We start from the raw sequence: 18,034 nt of genomic DNA on the forward strand, positions 1-18,034 counted from the left end.
TACAGACCACCATTACATGCTGCCTAACTACGCTTTCCCCCGCCATCACTTTGCAGTCTCACACTGACCCTCTTGCATAGGATTTAATTTACCTGTGTGCATCTTCCTCCAGTCTTGTATATCACCCTGTGTTCCTCCCTGTATTTAAAATAAATTTTTACCATAACTATGTCCATCATTTTCACAAAATTTAATACTGTTTGACAATCTGCATCCCCTCTCTTTGACACAATGCCTACCCATTACCTCCTCATCTCCTATGTTTCCTTCACCAACCTGTCCATTGAAATTTGCTGCAATCACCACTCTCTGTCCCTTGGGTACACTCTCTACCACCTCATCAAACTCACTCCAGAAATCTTCTTTCTCATCCATTGCACACCCAACTTAATGGGAATATGCATTATCAACATTCACTATCACACCTTCAGTTCCCATCTTCATAATCATCACTCTGTCTGACACTCTTTTCACTTCCAAAACACTCTTGACATACTCTTCCTTCAGGATAAAACCCACCCCATCTCTTGCATGCACAATATATCAACCTTCCTTCTTTCCATAATATCAGCTAACTCTCTCCCCTACCAGTCATTCCGACAACATTCAAAGTTCCTACACTCACTTCCACTCTCTTTATCTTCCTCTTGAACCTCTGCCTCCAGACACACCTTCCCTGTCTTTTCCATCTTCCAACAGTAGCCCAGTTTCAACCAGCACCCTGTTGGCTAACAGTGCTGGTGGTGGCCTTTATTAACCCAGGCCTCGACCGATCCCGTATTGACCGATCACATATTGATCTGGTAAAATTTTACACCGGATGCTCTTCCTGACATAACCCTCCCCATTTATCTAGGATTGGGACTGGCACAAAGAAACATACTGGTTTATGCATTCTTTGTGGCTGGGTTCAGATTCAGCAATGTTTATTTATATTTTCTTCCTATTTTTAGAATTCACCCTATTTTTGCAGCATTGAGCACAGGTCAGGAACCAATCCATGAAGGACTACTGGTCATTCACAATGAATATTAACAGATAAATTTTCAAACTTAGAGCCAAGTCAGTGTGACAAATCAACATAAAATACAGTACAGTTAACTGTATGTCTTTAGAATATGGGAGGAAAAGTGCTACAGACCAGGGTTGCAGGAGCCTATCCCAGCAAGCACAGGGCACAAGGCAGAAACACACCCTGTACAGGGTACCAGTCCATCTCAGGGTGAACACACACACACATATACGCCAAGCACAATTTAGTAAAGCCAGCCCACTTAACCTGCATGTCTTTGGCTAGTGGGAGGAAACTGGACTACCTAGAAAAACTCACAGACCTGGGAACAGCTAGCAAACTCCATGCAGGGAGGACCCAGGATGAAAACCCTAGTCTCCTTACTGCAAGGCAACAGTGCTACCATTGCGCTACCATGCTGCCTGCAGAAGAATGTGTTATTGTAATTTTGTCTTTTGTCCAATCAGTGAGCCTACTGTTTATCCACAATATAGTAACTTAATCTACCTTAATCTACCTGATTTCTAAATGTTTTATTAATTTTGCTTTCCTTTTTGAATCAGGGGAATTATATCAAAAACTAAAAAACATCAAGCCATCTCTGAGTCTTTAATAGTCACCAGTTGACAAAAAACAGCAACAAACACATAAAATATGGCAATATATTAAGCTTATGTACTTGCTTTATTCAATTTATAAATATAGATTCATTCAGTGTACCTGGTGTTTCAGTCACACTGATGTCACCCCAAATAGCTCTGCAAACATTTTTCCAAAATAATTCTACATAGTATTAATAAAGAATTCTAAATATTGGTTCTATATACTGCAATTTGTCTTTTTGTTTAGAATGTGTTTTACAGTTTAAACCAGCATGAGGAATTTTAGAAATGGGAAGAGGCCATTCTGTCCATCTAGCTCATTTGGTAAGCTAACAGACGTTTGATTACCCAGCTAAGCTAATTCTCCTGGAGCTCTGTTTATGTAACTGTTTACTGACTGCATCATGCAGCTCGATTTTTAGATAAATGGGATTTTTCATGTCTCTTGCTCTTGTTCATGCATATAGATTTTTTTTTATTACTTGCCTTTCTTCAGTAAAATGTTAATGATCACATAGCAGGTTGTAAAGCAGTCCTTCTGGGTAATTATAGACAAGTTGCTCAATGTTATTAGACTGGGTATAAAACCACAAATGCCTTCTTGCTCTTTCATCTCCGCTGTGAACACTGCACGTGGATCAACTGCACAATGGCTTTCAGTGGAAAATATGAGCTTGAATCACATGAAAACTTTGAGCCATTCATGAAAGCAATTGGTGAGCACCACCTTAGCTGTTTTGACCTTTTAAAGTACCAGTATTGCTATGTTATTTGTCTTTGGCTCTAATTGTCTACATTATTACTGATTTATTGTTTTGCTTTGTATTGCATTCTTGTTTGCTTTGTAAAGAGTCTTCAAATAATGCTGGCAGTAAAACGGATATAAAATGTTCTTTGATTAGATTAGTAATGAATTTTTGTCTGCACTGAAATAATTTTTTTTTTGTGTAACTCACAAATGCACCAAGGGGCAGTTCTGGTAGTCTGCTTTGATTGTGTGTTGTCAGCTCTTTTAGTTGATTATTAGATATTATATTGTTAACCAAAAGGAATGCATGACATTCACATACACAATGTAGTCTAACACTGTCCTACTGCACTACTATGGCATTAATCTATAGTGTAACTAATCAAAATGCACACCAAACAGTTCTCCTTCCTCTTCACTTTTAGTGAGGATTGACTTCTTTTCCACTCTGCATTACAGTATAGATTATCAGAGTAGTCAAGTTATGTGAGCTGTACTTGCAACAGATTCTTGAACCTTTTACACATTAAGGGTGACACTGTAGTGTAATGCTTACCACTGCTGCATCATGGGTTCAGATCCTGGCATCATAACTATCCTTATGGAGCTTTCTACCCATGTCTATGTGGGTTTCATTTTGGTACTCCATATCACAAATATGTAAAGATGAATTGGCCACTGTAAATTGGCAGGCACAGTATGAGTGAATGTGAGAATGCTGGTTTCCCACCAACAGCTGGTTCCTACTATGTACTGAGCACTGGGATATGCTTCAGCTTTCTGTCTTTCTCTTCCTATTCAGTATTGACTATCCAAATGCTGTGACTGTACTCAGTTAATGTGCAGTAATTCAACATGCACATGGCTGGAAATATGCAGTTTGATCTATATTTCCATCATTAAGATATTCATACTTAAATGTAAACAGTGAAACATTTCAAAATATATGCATGGTACGGTATCAAATTGGATCTCTGAATTCCACACAATTATAATCTATTTTTCATTTTCTTTTCTTGCTTCTATTATGTTTCACTAATGCTTGATGGTCCATGACCACCTCCAAAGCTACTTCTTTAGAATTCCATCCCTTAACCTCTTATTATCAGCTGTGCATTTGCTTTCTTTGTTAACACTGACCCAACACTTACTAATATGTTGTGTATAAAAATGTGGACATAATTGCACTATGTTCGTGTAACCTTTTCCCACAGGTCTCCCTGATGAAATGATTGAGAAGGGTAAGGAGGCAAAGAGCATCTCTGAAATTGTTCAGAATGGCAATTCTTTCAAGGTCACTGTAACAACAGGCACTAAAGTATTGGTCAATGAATTCACTATTGGAGAAGAAGCAGAACTGCAGACCCCAACAGGAGAGAAGATCAAGGTAACAATCATAGCTTCAGGGGCTAACCTGGGAAGTAATAAGGAACACGCATCAATGCACATCAGAATTAAGATATATTTATAAACATTTATAGTTTGCAGATCTAAATTTTTCAAAGATGCGAAATGTATCTAAAGATTGTAGACTGCCTCACAGAAAACACTGAAAGTCAAAAAAGTGAAGGAGAGAACCAGAGGAGGTGCTGGTGTGAGTGTATTAAACATTAAATAAAAGTACCAACAAGGCAGGGATATGGCATGAAGGACATGTAAATGTCAGCATTGTGTTTCAGTGTTAAAAGTGGGACAGGGTATTTTTTTCTTAATAAGGTGTCAGAAAAGATTTCCACCATTAGATGAGCATGAATTGTAACTTGAAAGTCAGATACACACAATTATCAAGCCAAAAGTCAAAACTCTAAATTGTAGTCAAATATATGGAAAGCTAATCTTTCTATTATTTCTCAATTCCATGTTTATCATGACCTTTATGACCCTGTGAAGTCATCAGCTGCACCCATCCATCCATCAATCCTCTTCCGCTTAATCAAGATCGGGTCAACAGCTTGAGCAGAGAGGCCTAGACTTCCCTCTCCCCAACCACTTCTTCTAGCCCTTCCGGGGGAATCCCAAGGTGTTCCCAGGTCAGCCGGGAGACATAGTCCCTCCAGCTTGTCCTGGGTCTTCCCTGGGGCCTCCTCCCGGTTGGACGTGCCCAGAACACCTCACCAGGTAGGCGTCCAGATCAGATGCCCAAACCACCTCATCTGAATCCTCTCGATGCGGAGGAGCAGCAGCTCTACTCTGAGCCCCTCCCAGATGACTGAGCTTCTCAACTTATCTTTAAGGGAAAGCCCAGACACCCTGTGGAGGAAACTCATTTCAGCCACTTGTATTCGTGATCTCGTTCTTTTGGTCACTACCCATATTTCATGACCATAGGTGAGGGTAGGAACATAGGTCGACTGGTAAATTGAGAGCTTTGCCTTACGGTTTAGCTCCTTTTTAACCATGACAGACCGATGCAGAGCCTGCATCACTGCAGATGCCGCACAGATCCGCCTGTCAATCTCACACTCCATTCTTCCCTCACTCGTGAACAAGACCCCAAGATACTTGAACTCCTCCACTTGGGGCAGGATCTCACTCCCAACCCTAAGAGGGCACTCCACCCTTTTCCGGCTGAGGACCATGGTCTCGGATTTGGAGATGCTGATTCCCATCCCAGCCGCTTCACACTCAGCTGCGAATTGATCCAGAAAGAGCTGAAGATCTCGGCCTAATGAAGCAAACAGGACAAACATCATCTGCAAAAGCAGTGACCAAATCTTGAGTCAACCAAACCGGACCCCCTCAATACCCTGGTTGTGCCTAGAAATTCTCTCCATAAAAGTTATGAACAGAATTGGTGACAAAGGGCAGCCCTGGTGGAGTCCAACTCTCACTGGAAACGTTTGACTTACTGCCGGCAATGCCAAGCTCCGGTTGTACAGGGATCGAACAGCCCTTATCAGGGGATCCGGTGCCCCATACTCTCGGATCACCCCCCACAGGATTCCCCGAGGGACACGGTCGAAAGCCTTTTCCAAGTTCACAAACACATGTAGACTGGTTGGGCAAACTCTCATGCACCTTCCAGGACCCTGCTAAGGGTGCAACGCTGGTCCACTGTTCCGCAACCAGGATGAAAACCACACTGTTCCTCCTGAATCCGAGGTTCGACTATCTGATGGACCCTCCTCTCCACGACCCCTGAATAGACTTTTCCAGGGAGGCTGACTAGTGTGATCCCTCTGTAGTTGGAACACACCCTCCGGTCCCCCTTCTTAAAGAGGTGGACCACCACCCCGGTCTGCCAATCCAGAGGCACTGTCCCTGATGTCCATGCGATGTTGCAGAGGTGTGTCAACAAAGACAGTCCTACAACATCCTTAGCCTTGAGGAACTCCGGGCATATCTCATCCACCCCCGGGGCCCTGCCACCAAGGAGTTTTTTGACCACCTCGGTGACCTCAGTCCCAGAGATGGGGGAGCTCACCTCCGAGTCCTCAGACTCTGCTTCCTCATTGGAAGGCATGTTAGTGGGATTGAGGAGTTCTTCAAAGTACTCCCCCCACCGACCTAAAACGTTCAGAGTCGAGGTCAGCAGCACACCATCCCAACCATATACAGTGTTGACACTGTTCTGCTTCCCCCTCCAGAGATGCCAGATGGTGGACCAGAATCTCCTCGAAGCTGTCCGAAAGTCATTCTCCATGGCCTCCCCAAACTCCTCCCACGCCCAAGTTTTTGCCTCAGCAACCACCGTAGCCACATTCCGCTTGGTCTGCTGGTACCTATTAGATGCCTCCAGAGTCCCACAGGACAAAACGGTCCCGTAGAACTCCTTCTTCAGCTTGTCGGTATCCCTCACCGCCGGTGTCCACCAACGGGCTCGGGGATTGCCACCACGACAGGCACCAACCACCTTACGGCCAAAGCTCCGGTCTGCCGCCTCAACAATAGAGGCACGGAACATGGCCCATTCAGACTCAATGCCCCTCACCTCCCTCGGGATGTGGTCGAAGTTCTGCTGGAGGTGGGAGCTGAAGCTACTTCTGACAGGGGACTCTGCCAGACATTCCCAGCAGACACTCACAACATGTTTGGGCCTACCAGGCCTGACCGGCATTCTCCCCCACCATCGAAGCCTACTCACCACCAGGTGGTGATCAGTTGACAGCTTCGCCCCTCTCTTCACCCAAGTGTCCAAGACATGTGGCAGCAAGTCCGACGACACGACCACAAAGTCTATCATCAAACTGAGGCCTAGGGTGTCCTGGTACCAAGTGCACATACTGTATGAACACCCATATGCTTGAACATGGTGTTCGTTATGGACAATCCGTTATGAGCACAGAAGTCCAATAACAAAACACCGCTCAGGTTGAGACCCGGGGGGTGGGGTATTCCTTCCAATCACGCCCTTCCAGGTCTCACTGTCATTGCCCACGTGAGCATTGAAGTCTCCCAGCAGTACAAGGGAGTTCCCAGAAGGTATATCCTCTAGCACCCCCTCCAGGGACTCCAAAAAGGGTGGATACTCCAAACTGCCGTTCGGCACATATGCACAAACAACATTTTCGACCCGTCCCCCACTTGAAGGCGGAGGGAGGTTACCTTCTCATCCACCGTGGTAAACCCCAATGAACAGGCTCCAAGTCGGGGAGCAATAAGTATGCCCACACCTGCTTGGCACCTCTCACTGGGGGCAACTCCAGAGTGGTAGAGAGTCCAGCCCCTCTCAAGCTGATTGGTTCCAGAATCCAAGCTGTGCGTCAAGGTGAGCCTGACTATATCTAGCCAGAACCTCTCGACCTTGCGCACTAGCTCAGGCTCCTTCCCCTTCAGAGATGAGACGTGACATTCCATGTCCCAAGAGCCAGCCTCTGTAGCCGAGGAGAGGACCGCCAAGGTCCCCGCTTTCGACCACCACCCAACTCACACTGCACCCGACCTCCTTGGCCTCTCCCATAGATGGTGAGCCCATGGGAAGGGGGGCCCACATTGCCTCTTCGGGCTGTGCCCAGCTGAGCCCCATGGGTGCAGGCCCGGCCACCAGGCGCTCGACATCAACCCCCACCTCCAGGCCTGGCTTCAGAGGGGGGCCCCAGTGACCCGCATTAGGGCGAGGGAAAACGCCGTCCAAATTTTTTGTTCTTCATAGGAGGTTTGTTGAACCACTCTTTGTCTCATCCCTCACCTAGGACCAGTTTGCCTTTGGTGACCCAACCAGGGGCATAAAGCCCCGGACAACAGAGCTCCTAGGATCATTCGGACACGCAAACCCCTCCACCACAATAAGGTGGCAGTTCGAAGAGGGGCATCAGCGGCACCCTTCCATGTCAATTATCCAGCAATTTGGCTATAACTGATCCTTAAACTCGTATTATGGAAAAGTCAGTAAATTAATTACATTTTTTAACAATGCTTTCTAGATGCAAACCAATTTCAGAATCCTTGGGTTAATAAAAACCCTATTTGAATTCAAATATATTTGGAACACACCTCAGGAAAGGCAGAAAAAAAAGAAAAATTAAAATTATAACAATTGGGCAAGAAACCAAAATTGGCTGTTTAATTTATAAAACTATAAGCAGGCTATGGCCTAAATAAACACAAATTGAAAAAATCTCAATTATTTAAAAAATAATCTTAAACAATCCCCAAAATACAATTCTGAGAAGAGGAGAGGAACTGTGAAATTCTCTGGCCCTAAGAAACAAAAAATAATTAATAAAATGTCTATGTATTTGGAAACAAAATTTTCAAAAGAAGAATACTGTATAGTAAAGGCAGTCTAAATAAATCTAATAGTCTTAGTCAATACAGAATCAAAAGAGTCAAGAACCAGAAAAATTCAAGTAGAACTTACAGAGAAAACACTATTCAAGTAAGTCAATGCCAAAGTGCCCTCCCGTCTAGCTTGCAGGCTTATAAATGACTAGAGGCGGTCCTCCAGCTGCAGTGTCACAGGGCCCCACCCTTTCTGTTTCACTTTAAATACACAAAGCACATCCATGCAAAGACCATTAATGTATGATTAGCATAATACAAACACAGAGAATTAGAGAAAGCAATATATCATATATCAATATTTCATAAATTAAATGCAGAAAGAACAAAAACCAAAATATAATCAAAATAAAATATATGAAAACAATGTTTCAAGGATGACGAAAATACTATAAACAGAAAATAAACTGAGTCAGGATTAAAACCCTGTCTGAACCATAACACCAATGCAGCACTCACAGTTAATAAGGACAGCTACTGAATTAAAACTCTCAGTCCCAAAAGTCATTATATACAATATTCATTAAGGTCATTATATGCAATGTAGGTTGAAAAGATACAAAATAAATCAGGTTAATTTACATTAATATTACATTATTATTATTATTATTAAATGTATATACTGTATATACTTTTTAGGTGATACCTTGCTTTTGATAGCAGTTCCATGTCCAGAATTTTCCTTTCCTCTATCCCAGAGGGATACTCAGTTACAGTGTAAGATTAGTAATGCCCTGTCTGATATTATGAAGAAAGTTTGGCTTTTCTACTTGTGAACTAACAGTTTTGAAAGCTACAGTGTGTGATAATAAATCAAATTGTGAATTTCCCCTATCTATCTATCTATCTATCTATCTATCTATCTATCTATCTATCTATCTATCTATCTATCTATCTAATAGAATGTCATTTAATTTTTACAGTTTTCATTTTTTCACTCACATTTGACTTCTTCTCATTGTGCAGGGTGTTGTCACAAAGGAGGGGGAAAATAAGTTAAAAGTAAACTTAAAAGGAATTGAATCTGTGACCGAATTATGTGGAGACAAGATCATTAATGTAAGTATATCACTTAAAATTAACACACCAAAGTCCAACAAAACTAATAAGCTGCCACTGCTGAGTACATTTATTAAGATTCAGTCTTAAACATCTAGTGGAAATTGGCCTAAAATAGACATTCTGTGTGAGTGCATGTGTCTATCTTTCTTTCTGATATGTCAGTTATGTGTTGTGAATGCTGTGTGTATAAAATAAAACCCAATTCAGAGATAGTGAGGAACTGTTTTCAATAAAATAAGGATTTTTTAATAAGCTAAGTTGAAAAACAACTGTATGATTCAAGCAAAAATACAATCAAGTCAGATTTTTGAATAGATGCCAAAACACCCTGTTGAATTGTGGATACATAATTGTCTGTCACCTCCAGTAACTGTGTTTTCTATGGCTGCTCTACATCTTTTCCAATGAGCCATAAATCCCTGATGTTACTTGTGGGTCGATAATGGCAAAGACATGTACCATGGCCTTCTTTGATTCCCTCAATGCATCTCCACTGAGAAACACCATCTAAGATTTAAACTCCAGAATACTAATTGTACGGAGGAGATAAGGACATATTATCACCATATTAAAATAAGCCATTGATACAAAAGTAATTGAGAAATGGCAATGAGGCATTACCATATACTTCAGTCACTTTGACACCTAACTACTGCAATAGACTGGGGTCCTGTTTAGGGATTTCTCCTGCCTTATGAATCTAGCTTCCCCATGACCCTGCTCAGGATAAGCGAGTGTGAAAATTGGATGGATGACTTTTACGTGACTATAGATGTTTGCCTTATTTCCTCTTTGCCATAAATCATATGGTCACCCTAATTACTTCATTTTCTACAGCATGACAATAGTCCCAATTTCGGCCAGTTGCATTTTTGAGCAGCTCACCTTAAACACTTTCTGATAGACAAAATTGTACAACTATAACTTAAAATTTTTCAGTTAACTTTGCCAAAGTATATTTTTAAATTGCAATATCAGTTGGGTCTGTAAGGAGAAAGTATTTTTGATTTTTTAATGATTGAGAACACTAAAAGAAAGTTTAGAAAGTCAAAGAGATATACAAGATATAGAATGAAAAAGCAAATAATTAACCGCAAACATATTTTAAAAGAATAACTAATTAAATTTAATGATGACACAATTATTATAGGCCTGATTACCAATAGTGATGAGCAGCGTTATTTCTCCATTAAGGGCCAGTGAGACACACCCCCCACCAGATCTTCTATAAGATAAGTATTTAAACATATTAAAAGTGTTACAAAAACACTCATTTTTTCCACTTTTCCATTATAAGATTAATGTAATCCTTCATCTAGAAAAATGCTCATTTTTGTAGCATGTGAAACTATGCTGAATGGGACCTAGTCCTATTAGCCCTACAGTGTTTACAGGTTACCCTTGAGTGTGTATGCACATGTGCAACCAAAACTTTCCACTTTAGAAATGGAGCTGTGCAAATGTATCGACATGGATATTTACTGGATATTTTATATACAATCACAGAATAATCATATAATCATATAATCAGAATACAGCATGCACAAAAAATAATAATGTATGATATGATTAAACACTTATTTTTAATTTAGCATGTTTTACTATGTGATTCTGTACCTTATAAGACACTATTATTTTTAAAGTATATTTTTATCTCACTAATATGATCTAAGCACTGGTATGCACTGAGATGCTTTGAGTCTTACATGTAACCGCTCCACCAATATAAAATGACACCCTGAAAGCCTATGCCAAAGACTGGGTGGAGGATTATCAGTCAGAAGGCATGATTGAAAAGAATACCAAACAAAGATTGCAAAATGTCAAACCAGTGTCAGCTATTAGCATAATGATTAATAAACATGAAGGGGCATAACCTAATAAAGTGGGCATCACTGAGGGGAGATCACACAAAGGGAGCAAAATGCAATTAGGTGTTGACCATTTGCATAGAATGTGTATTAAAGTTTCTTATCTATGTTAAGCTATGCATAAAAATGCCTTTGTGCTCAGGAATAGCCACTTTCTCGTCTGACAAAAAATGGTTGTTTATTATCTTTAATAAATGTCTAAACTGAAACTGGAAGGCTTTTGGACTCTGCATGATTTCCTGACTTTGGATATTATTATTTTGGTAATTTATTCTTGTGGTAATGTGCCTCACTGGCATTACCAGCCATTAAATAAAATTAATTTTGTGTCCTCTGCAGGGTTATGAGAGAGGCATTTGTTTTCGAAAAAGGACAAAAAGTATGTAGAATAAAAGCTTGCCTTTTTTCCATTTACAAAGTGCACAGGGACGTCTTCACAGACTATATGAGCACCTTCTGGAGAGCGTTTGTGGTGGTTCTCATGTAGGAGTGGAGGGGCAACTCCGCCATTGACCAGCCAGGATGGCATTGTCTGTCTTCCACTCGTTTGTGTGCCTTCCGCAACCAATGACCAAGCTGTCTGGTGAGCTTACTCTTGAGCATGCAACATACAGGTGGCCAAGTGAGAAGCAATCTTGTGTCAAGTAAATGGCGACCTGTTTTAGAGTGACTTATTTATTGTCATAGCGAAGCAGACCGTTACTGGAATTTGGAGGTGTTTGAATTGGAATCAGTATGGGTGAGGTTTAGAGGTAGCCTGAAAGAAGAATGAGCAATCCTTCCACCCTTGAAGCGATGGAGTAAAGAAGAAAGGAGCAGTGAGCATGAAGAACAGCTGAGGAAAGTAAGGAAGCAAGTGATGAGGCACATGAGCGCGGGATGTCGTTAATGTAAATAGGCAGGGAGCCAACCACATGGTAGGTGCGCGGAAAAAGGAAGGGGAACCGGGGGCAGCCCTTGTGCATCTGTGCCATGAAATAAATCCTCTGTTAATGGAAATCAGGAATGAAACAGCCAAAAGGAGAGGTCAGTTTTTAAAGTCCCTTACGGCATAATGGTGAGAACCTCCAAAAAGAAGATGTTATTTTCGAAAGTTTGTTACGGGGCACGGCGAGAAATGAAACATACTTAACATTTGTAAGTACAGTGTAAAGGATGAGCATAGGAAATTTGGGTGTCCTACGTATATTGGAAGTCACAGAAATAGTGAGGAGGAATTTCCCCTATCTATATATACACCCCCATGGGTGTTGCAATAGGACATGAAACATAACTAACTTTTGTAAGTACACTGCAAGGAATGAGCACGCAAAATTTCAGCTTCCCACCTATATGGAAAGTGGGAGAATTAGTGATGAGTCAGTTAGGGCTTTGCATTTTATATGTATAGACTAGCAAAATACCCGCGCTTCGCAGCGGAGAAGTAGTGTGTTAAAGAAGCAATGAAAAGAAAAGGAAACATTTTGAAAATAACGTAACATGATTGTCAATGTAATTGTTTTGTCACTGTTGTGAGTGATGAGTGTTGTTGTCATATATATATATATATATATATATATATATATACATACATATATATATCTACATATATACACATACATATACATACACACATACATACATACACACACATATATACACACAAATACATAAGTATATACATACACACACACATACAGTATATATATACTTACATACACACACACATATATAAACATATATATACATATACATACATATCTACATATATACACACACAGCTATTTCAGATCAGTGCAATACGCTGCTTGTTAAAATGGATAACTCCGCTCTTACGTGCAAGTCTGCGTGGATATTATGAACTATCGTATTTGTTCAAGTTCTATTTAAATTTTAAATAGAAGGAATTTTTATTTAGTCGACAGAAATATCTTTGGTAGGAATGGTAAAAACAGACAGGAATATTATTCCTGAATAAATCAACTCAAACCTTAAACAACTTATAATATTTTGCTCTCCATAAAAATATATCCTGTCTAAATTATACAAGTTAGAAATAAAGTAAACATTAAAAGAACAAACATTCAAATTTCTTTACTCTTATGTAATTTTATATAAAAATAAACTTAGATTTTAAATATCCCAAAAGATTTTGCTCTCCATAAAAATATATCCTGTCAAAATTATACAAATTCAAATATGAACATGCTGCATAACAAAACCTGGAAATATAAATAAAATGTGTTCCTTTCAGCAATAACAAATCAAATCATTCAGTTGTCTTTGCTCATATGTCATTTTAGAGCTGGACGCCTGGCATCTTTTTGGCACAGGTTCGTTTATGTTTGGTGTGAGGTTCTGTGTTGTGGAGATTCTCAGGATGGATTGCAGGTGCTCATCAGTGAGGCGACTCCTGTGTGCTGTTTTGTTAGTCTTTATCACTGAGAAGAGCTTCTCACACAGATATGTGCTACCAAACATGCACAAGGTTCGAGCCGCATGTAGACGGACTTTTTTTGTTCTTCAAAGTCACCAAAGCGCCGTGCAAACTCAGTGCGCTCAGTTTATCAGCAAAGTGCGTATTTGGGAACACCGTAGTGACGACTTGGTTTAACATTACTTGGCAACAGGGAAAGTGGGGCAAATTGCACTGGTGCATTTGTGTCTCCCATAAAAGCAGCTTCACTTGAAATCACTTTGTGATTGTGCACAGGTAAAAACGTCCGCTGAAGTGTCAGATTCTTATTTAATTATTCTGCTTTCTGTATCTTCTGCATTGCATTCAGGTTACCCTGATGTTTTGTCTCATAGTGCCGTCTTAGATTAAATTCTGTAATTACAGCCACATTAGCTCCACAAATGAGACACATGGGTTCAGTAAACATATACTCAGCCTCCCATCGGTTTTAAAGGCTCTATTTTCAGAATCAACTTTTCTCTTCAGCATCGTGTGAGCTAGCTTCGCAATAACTTGCAGCATCATAAGCTAGACTTGATTAACGCGTAAGTGTTCGGCAAGGCAGCTGAAGCGCTGCATTATGGGATCTGTAGTTTATTGTGTTACCAGCGCTTCATATACCCGGGCCATTAATAACAATAATACAGTATATAAAATGATCTCGGGCGGATATAATTACACCGGGCGGATGTGGCCCGCCCCTTGAGTTTGACACATATGGACTAAATAGAACTTGAAAAGATATATTTTTTCAAATGTGATCGCGCAATTCAGATAGAGTTGACGCCAGCACTACAGCCTGCATCCTCCCTCGCTCTTACTTTTTACCGTTCATCTAATGAATACACTGAGTATGGCTTTACCAAAACAATCATTGATGGCGAATAAAGTATCCATTATTCGAGTATGTAGATCGGGATATATATATACATATATATATACCCGTATCAGCGGAGAAGTAGTGTGTTAAAAAGCTAGAAAAGAAAAGGGAACATTTTAAAAATAACGTAACATGACTGTCAATATACAGTATTTGTTTTGTGAGTGTTACTGAGTGTTGCTGTCATCAAGGATTTGATTATCATTATTTCTTTCAATCAGGTTCGTATTTGTAGGATGTGTTGTGTTCAAGTTACATTCCGTGTTTGTCAATCGTTGTAAAGATGACAGGTTTCATTCATCGATTCGTTTCTTACTGCATCAATAAACAGCTCGTCTTCTTCTTTATCTGAGACCTGACACACTGCATGCACGGGTTTTTTTTTTTACACTGTCTTCCTTTAGCGGGACATTGACTTTTTCCACCGTGTGCTTTGTTTCCGCAGTAGCTGGATTTATGAATATGCTTATCAGACGCTTCATATTTTTGCTGCCTTTTCAATTGTGTAATTCGGTTTTGTTCAGCCTCTTTGGAACTGTTGCTTTTATCTGTGCACTGCGCCAGTTCACGTGAGCCACTCGGTGTACATGCATCGAAGGTTCCCAGCTGTGCTGGTGCCATCTCGTGCTATGTCCGTGGCTGTATTTAATGTTACCTTAGTCCTGGCACTTAAAACTTTCTCTCGCAGTTTCGCTGAGTTTGTGTCAAACTCCACCCTGACCATCTCATCTTCCTCTCCATAAGCACAGTCCTTCACCCGTGAATATTTAGTGGAGTTTGCTATTGGATTGCCGCTGACGGACGGCCTTATATGGGCAGGCACTAAATTACAAACGCCAGCGGCAGCCTGTCTATGAACTTAATTTAAAGTGTAGGTTTACATCGTGCTTTGTTTCCGAAGTAGCAGAACTCATGAACATGGTTGTATATGTCACTCGCCGCTTCTTATTGTTTAGCTGCCTTCTCAATTATATAATGCATGTTTTCTTCAGCGCTTTTTGGAGGTCTTCCTGGTTTTCTATGTACTGCGTGATTACGTGGGAGGCGTGATGATGTCACACGAAACTCCGCCCCACGCGTTCAAGCTCATCTCCATTACAGTAAATGGAGAAAAACAGCTTCCAGTTATGACCATTACGCGTAGAATTTCGATATAAAACCTGCCCAACTTTTGTAAGGAAGCTGTAAGGAATGAACCTGCCAAATTTCAGCCTTCCACCCACACGGGAAGTTGGAGAATTAGTGATGAGTCAGTGAGTGAGTGAGTGAGTGAGTGAGTCAGTGAGTGAGGGCTTTGCCTTTTATTAGTATAGATTGTGCAGGGTGGGAGGCGCCACTTTTCACAGATGCGTCCAAGTCATCGCGTGCCCATGGAGGGATGACATTTAGCAGCTTGATTGATCGCTGCTAAGGCACTGAATACAAAAGGGAATTTCTGGCCTCTAGAGAGGGTCTTCTGGTGAGACTGTGGAGAGAGAGAGAGAGAGAGAGAGAGAGAGGGGTACTTAGTAGAACATTGTCTTCAGTTTACAAGCATTGTGGCTTGTGCCTTGATTACTGTAAATATTTTTTCCTTGTATAAATATCACTGGATTAGCTTTGGTGAAGGTATTTATTGGGTTGTGGTTAATGATGCTCTTTTTCTGTATTTTGAATATTCTTGTTTTTGGTAAACCTTGTATTATACACTGTTTGAGGAAGCAGCTTCCTGGCTTGGATTTCTGTGGAGGAAGACAGCTTTATTTTTGATTTTTCCATTTTTCATTTGGGACTTTCAGTCGGCACTGTAAATACTGTAAATAGTCATCATTTTTGGGCTCCGATTTATAACTGTTTTTTGTGTCCTTTGCGGTATTGGACTATGTAGTGATATATATTTTCCGCAGGACGTTATTTTAGTTTTTCTTTAAGAACAATAAATGAAACCTCACTTTATTTTTGCAAAAACTCAAGCCTATTGTGTCTGTGTCTCCCTGTCTTACACCATCATCCTGGTCACGATCGGTCCCACATACTAGACACCTAAAGTGTAGGCTGGTGTCCCACAATTCCCACTACAATTCTATGGCAGAGCTTGAAGAACAGGGCCATATTTTCTAAACATCAAAATGTGGACCTCTTTTTTTTAAGTGATTTTACTTCTAGTTTAAGTTTTCTAACAAATCAAGGCTATTCAGCACAAGTCAGAAAAGAGGTATAAAAAAGTACCATTTGCTCCCTCAAAGGTAGCTGCAAATGGTAAAGTACTATTAGCCCCCATTTGTACATTCAATAATAGTTTTTATCCACAGGTATAAGGTTACTCAACAGCTGTTTGTACTGTCAACCATCTGAGTGACTATTATATTTGTTGTCTGATGCTGTATTTAATGCAAGATGTTGGATTCACTGTTCTTTATACTCTTTGGTTGCTGCTGATATTGTGCTACTGTCACTAATATGTGGGAAACATGCAATAAACATTTCATTGTACTGTGTATATATATGACAATACATTTGAACTTGGGATTGGTCTTTGATGTCTCCCAGTATGTTAAAGAAATACATCTTTCTATCTGTGGCTGGATGCAATAAGAAAGTAAACAGTACTAATAATGCCATTCATTTTGCTAAATTACTGTATGCTAGCTAAAGTAGCCATTCTCCGCATGTGTTATAGGGTTTCCCAAATCGAATTCTGGGAGGATGGAATTTCAGAGAGCAGTCATGACTCCAGAAGCATTTCATGGGAAATGATTTCAAAGTAAACCCAGGGTGCAAAGTTAATTAGAAGTACATTTTATCATGGAAACCTAAAAGAAATTTTTTGCAGAATGAAATCTGGGAAACAACTACCATACATTGTAGCTGAAATAGGTATTAACAGTATTTAACAAACTGACTGGCTAACGTTCATACATTAATGAGGAAAATTATTAATTAAGTACTAAAGTAAGATTGACTGACTGATTTACTCAGAGCTGAAAAATATTTTATTTCCTCATGAGGTTATAGGGCTTGTGTAGTATAATTTTAGTTATCCATCACTGAGAATATGCATGTCTGACATTTGTCTGTTGTCTAATATCACTGTTTAATGCTCCATTTCTTTGTGTTTGCACTCCTAGACTATGACTGTCAGAGGAATTGCATACAAGAGAATCAGCAAAAGGATTTAAGTCAACTATATAAAACAACTATTTCATTAAAGGCTGCCATTTTAAACTGGACTGTGGTGTTTATTTATAAATCATAACAAACACATTGGAAAATAAATTAATGAAATGTGTATATTTCCACATACATTGCATATATCATCTTGGCTTTTGAAAAGAGACACAATAAGGACCTCTTCCTCCTAAAGTTGATTTATTTGCAGTGACGTGGGATGGAATTTGGATGGTGTACATGTGACAGTTACTACATAGTCTATCATTTAAAGACACCTTTGAAGGTAAAAAGATGCTCCTCTTTTGCAGAATGCCATATAATTACTGTATATGATCAAAGAACCTGCATCTGAGAACATGGTGTGTCCAAATCTTTCAATATATAGGGTTATTTAAATACATATCATAGGGTTTATCAGTATTGCAAAACAATGAATTATTTACTAAATTTCACTGTTTACATTTTACTCAAAATTATTTTGGAGAATACCTATTTTTTTAAAAATGTATCAATTTACTACACTGTTATCTGCAGTATGCCAACATTAAATC

The 18,034-nt window shown here is 40.0% G+C and overlaps 1 protein-coding gene across 2 annotated transcripts; it reads left to right on the forward strand.

Moving 5' to 3' along the window:
- Positions 1 to 1,864: 1,864 nt before the first annotated feature.
- On the forward strand, positions 1,865 to 17,528 carry LOC120532751 (fatty acid-binding protein 1, liver-like). 2 transcript variants are annotated; one of them, XM_039759099.1, is made up of 4 exons: positions 1,865 to 1,938; positions 3,577 to 3,749; positions 9,050 to 9,142; positions 17,441 to 17,528. In XM_039759099.1, exons 1-4 carry the CDS (start codon positions 1,887 to 1,889, stop codon positions 17,489 to 17,491), a joined length of 369 nt encoding a protein of 122 aa, XP_039615033.1. In that variant the 5' UTR covers positions 1,865 to 1,886; the 3' UTR covers positions 17,492 to 17,528. The 2 variants fall into 2 exon arrangements, with proteins under 2 accessions (XP_039615033.1, XP_039615032.1); XM_039759098.1 differs by lacking the exon at positions 1,865 to 1,938 and adding an exon at positions 1,995 to 2,330.
- The last annotated feature ends 506 nt before the right edge of the window (positions 17,529 to 18,034 follow it).

Source organism: Polypterus senegalus, chromosome 7, assembly GCF_016835505.1.
Source record: "Polypterus senegalus isolate Bchr_013 chromosome 7, ASM1683550v1, whole genome shotgun sequence".
In the NCBI taxonomy this organism is placed as follows: Eukaryota; Metazoa; Chordata; class Cladistia; order Polypteriformes; family Polypteridae; genus Polypterus; species Polypterus senegalus.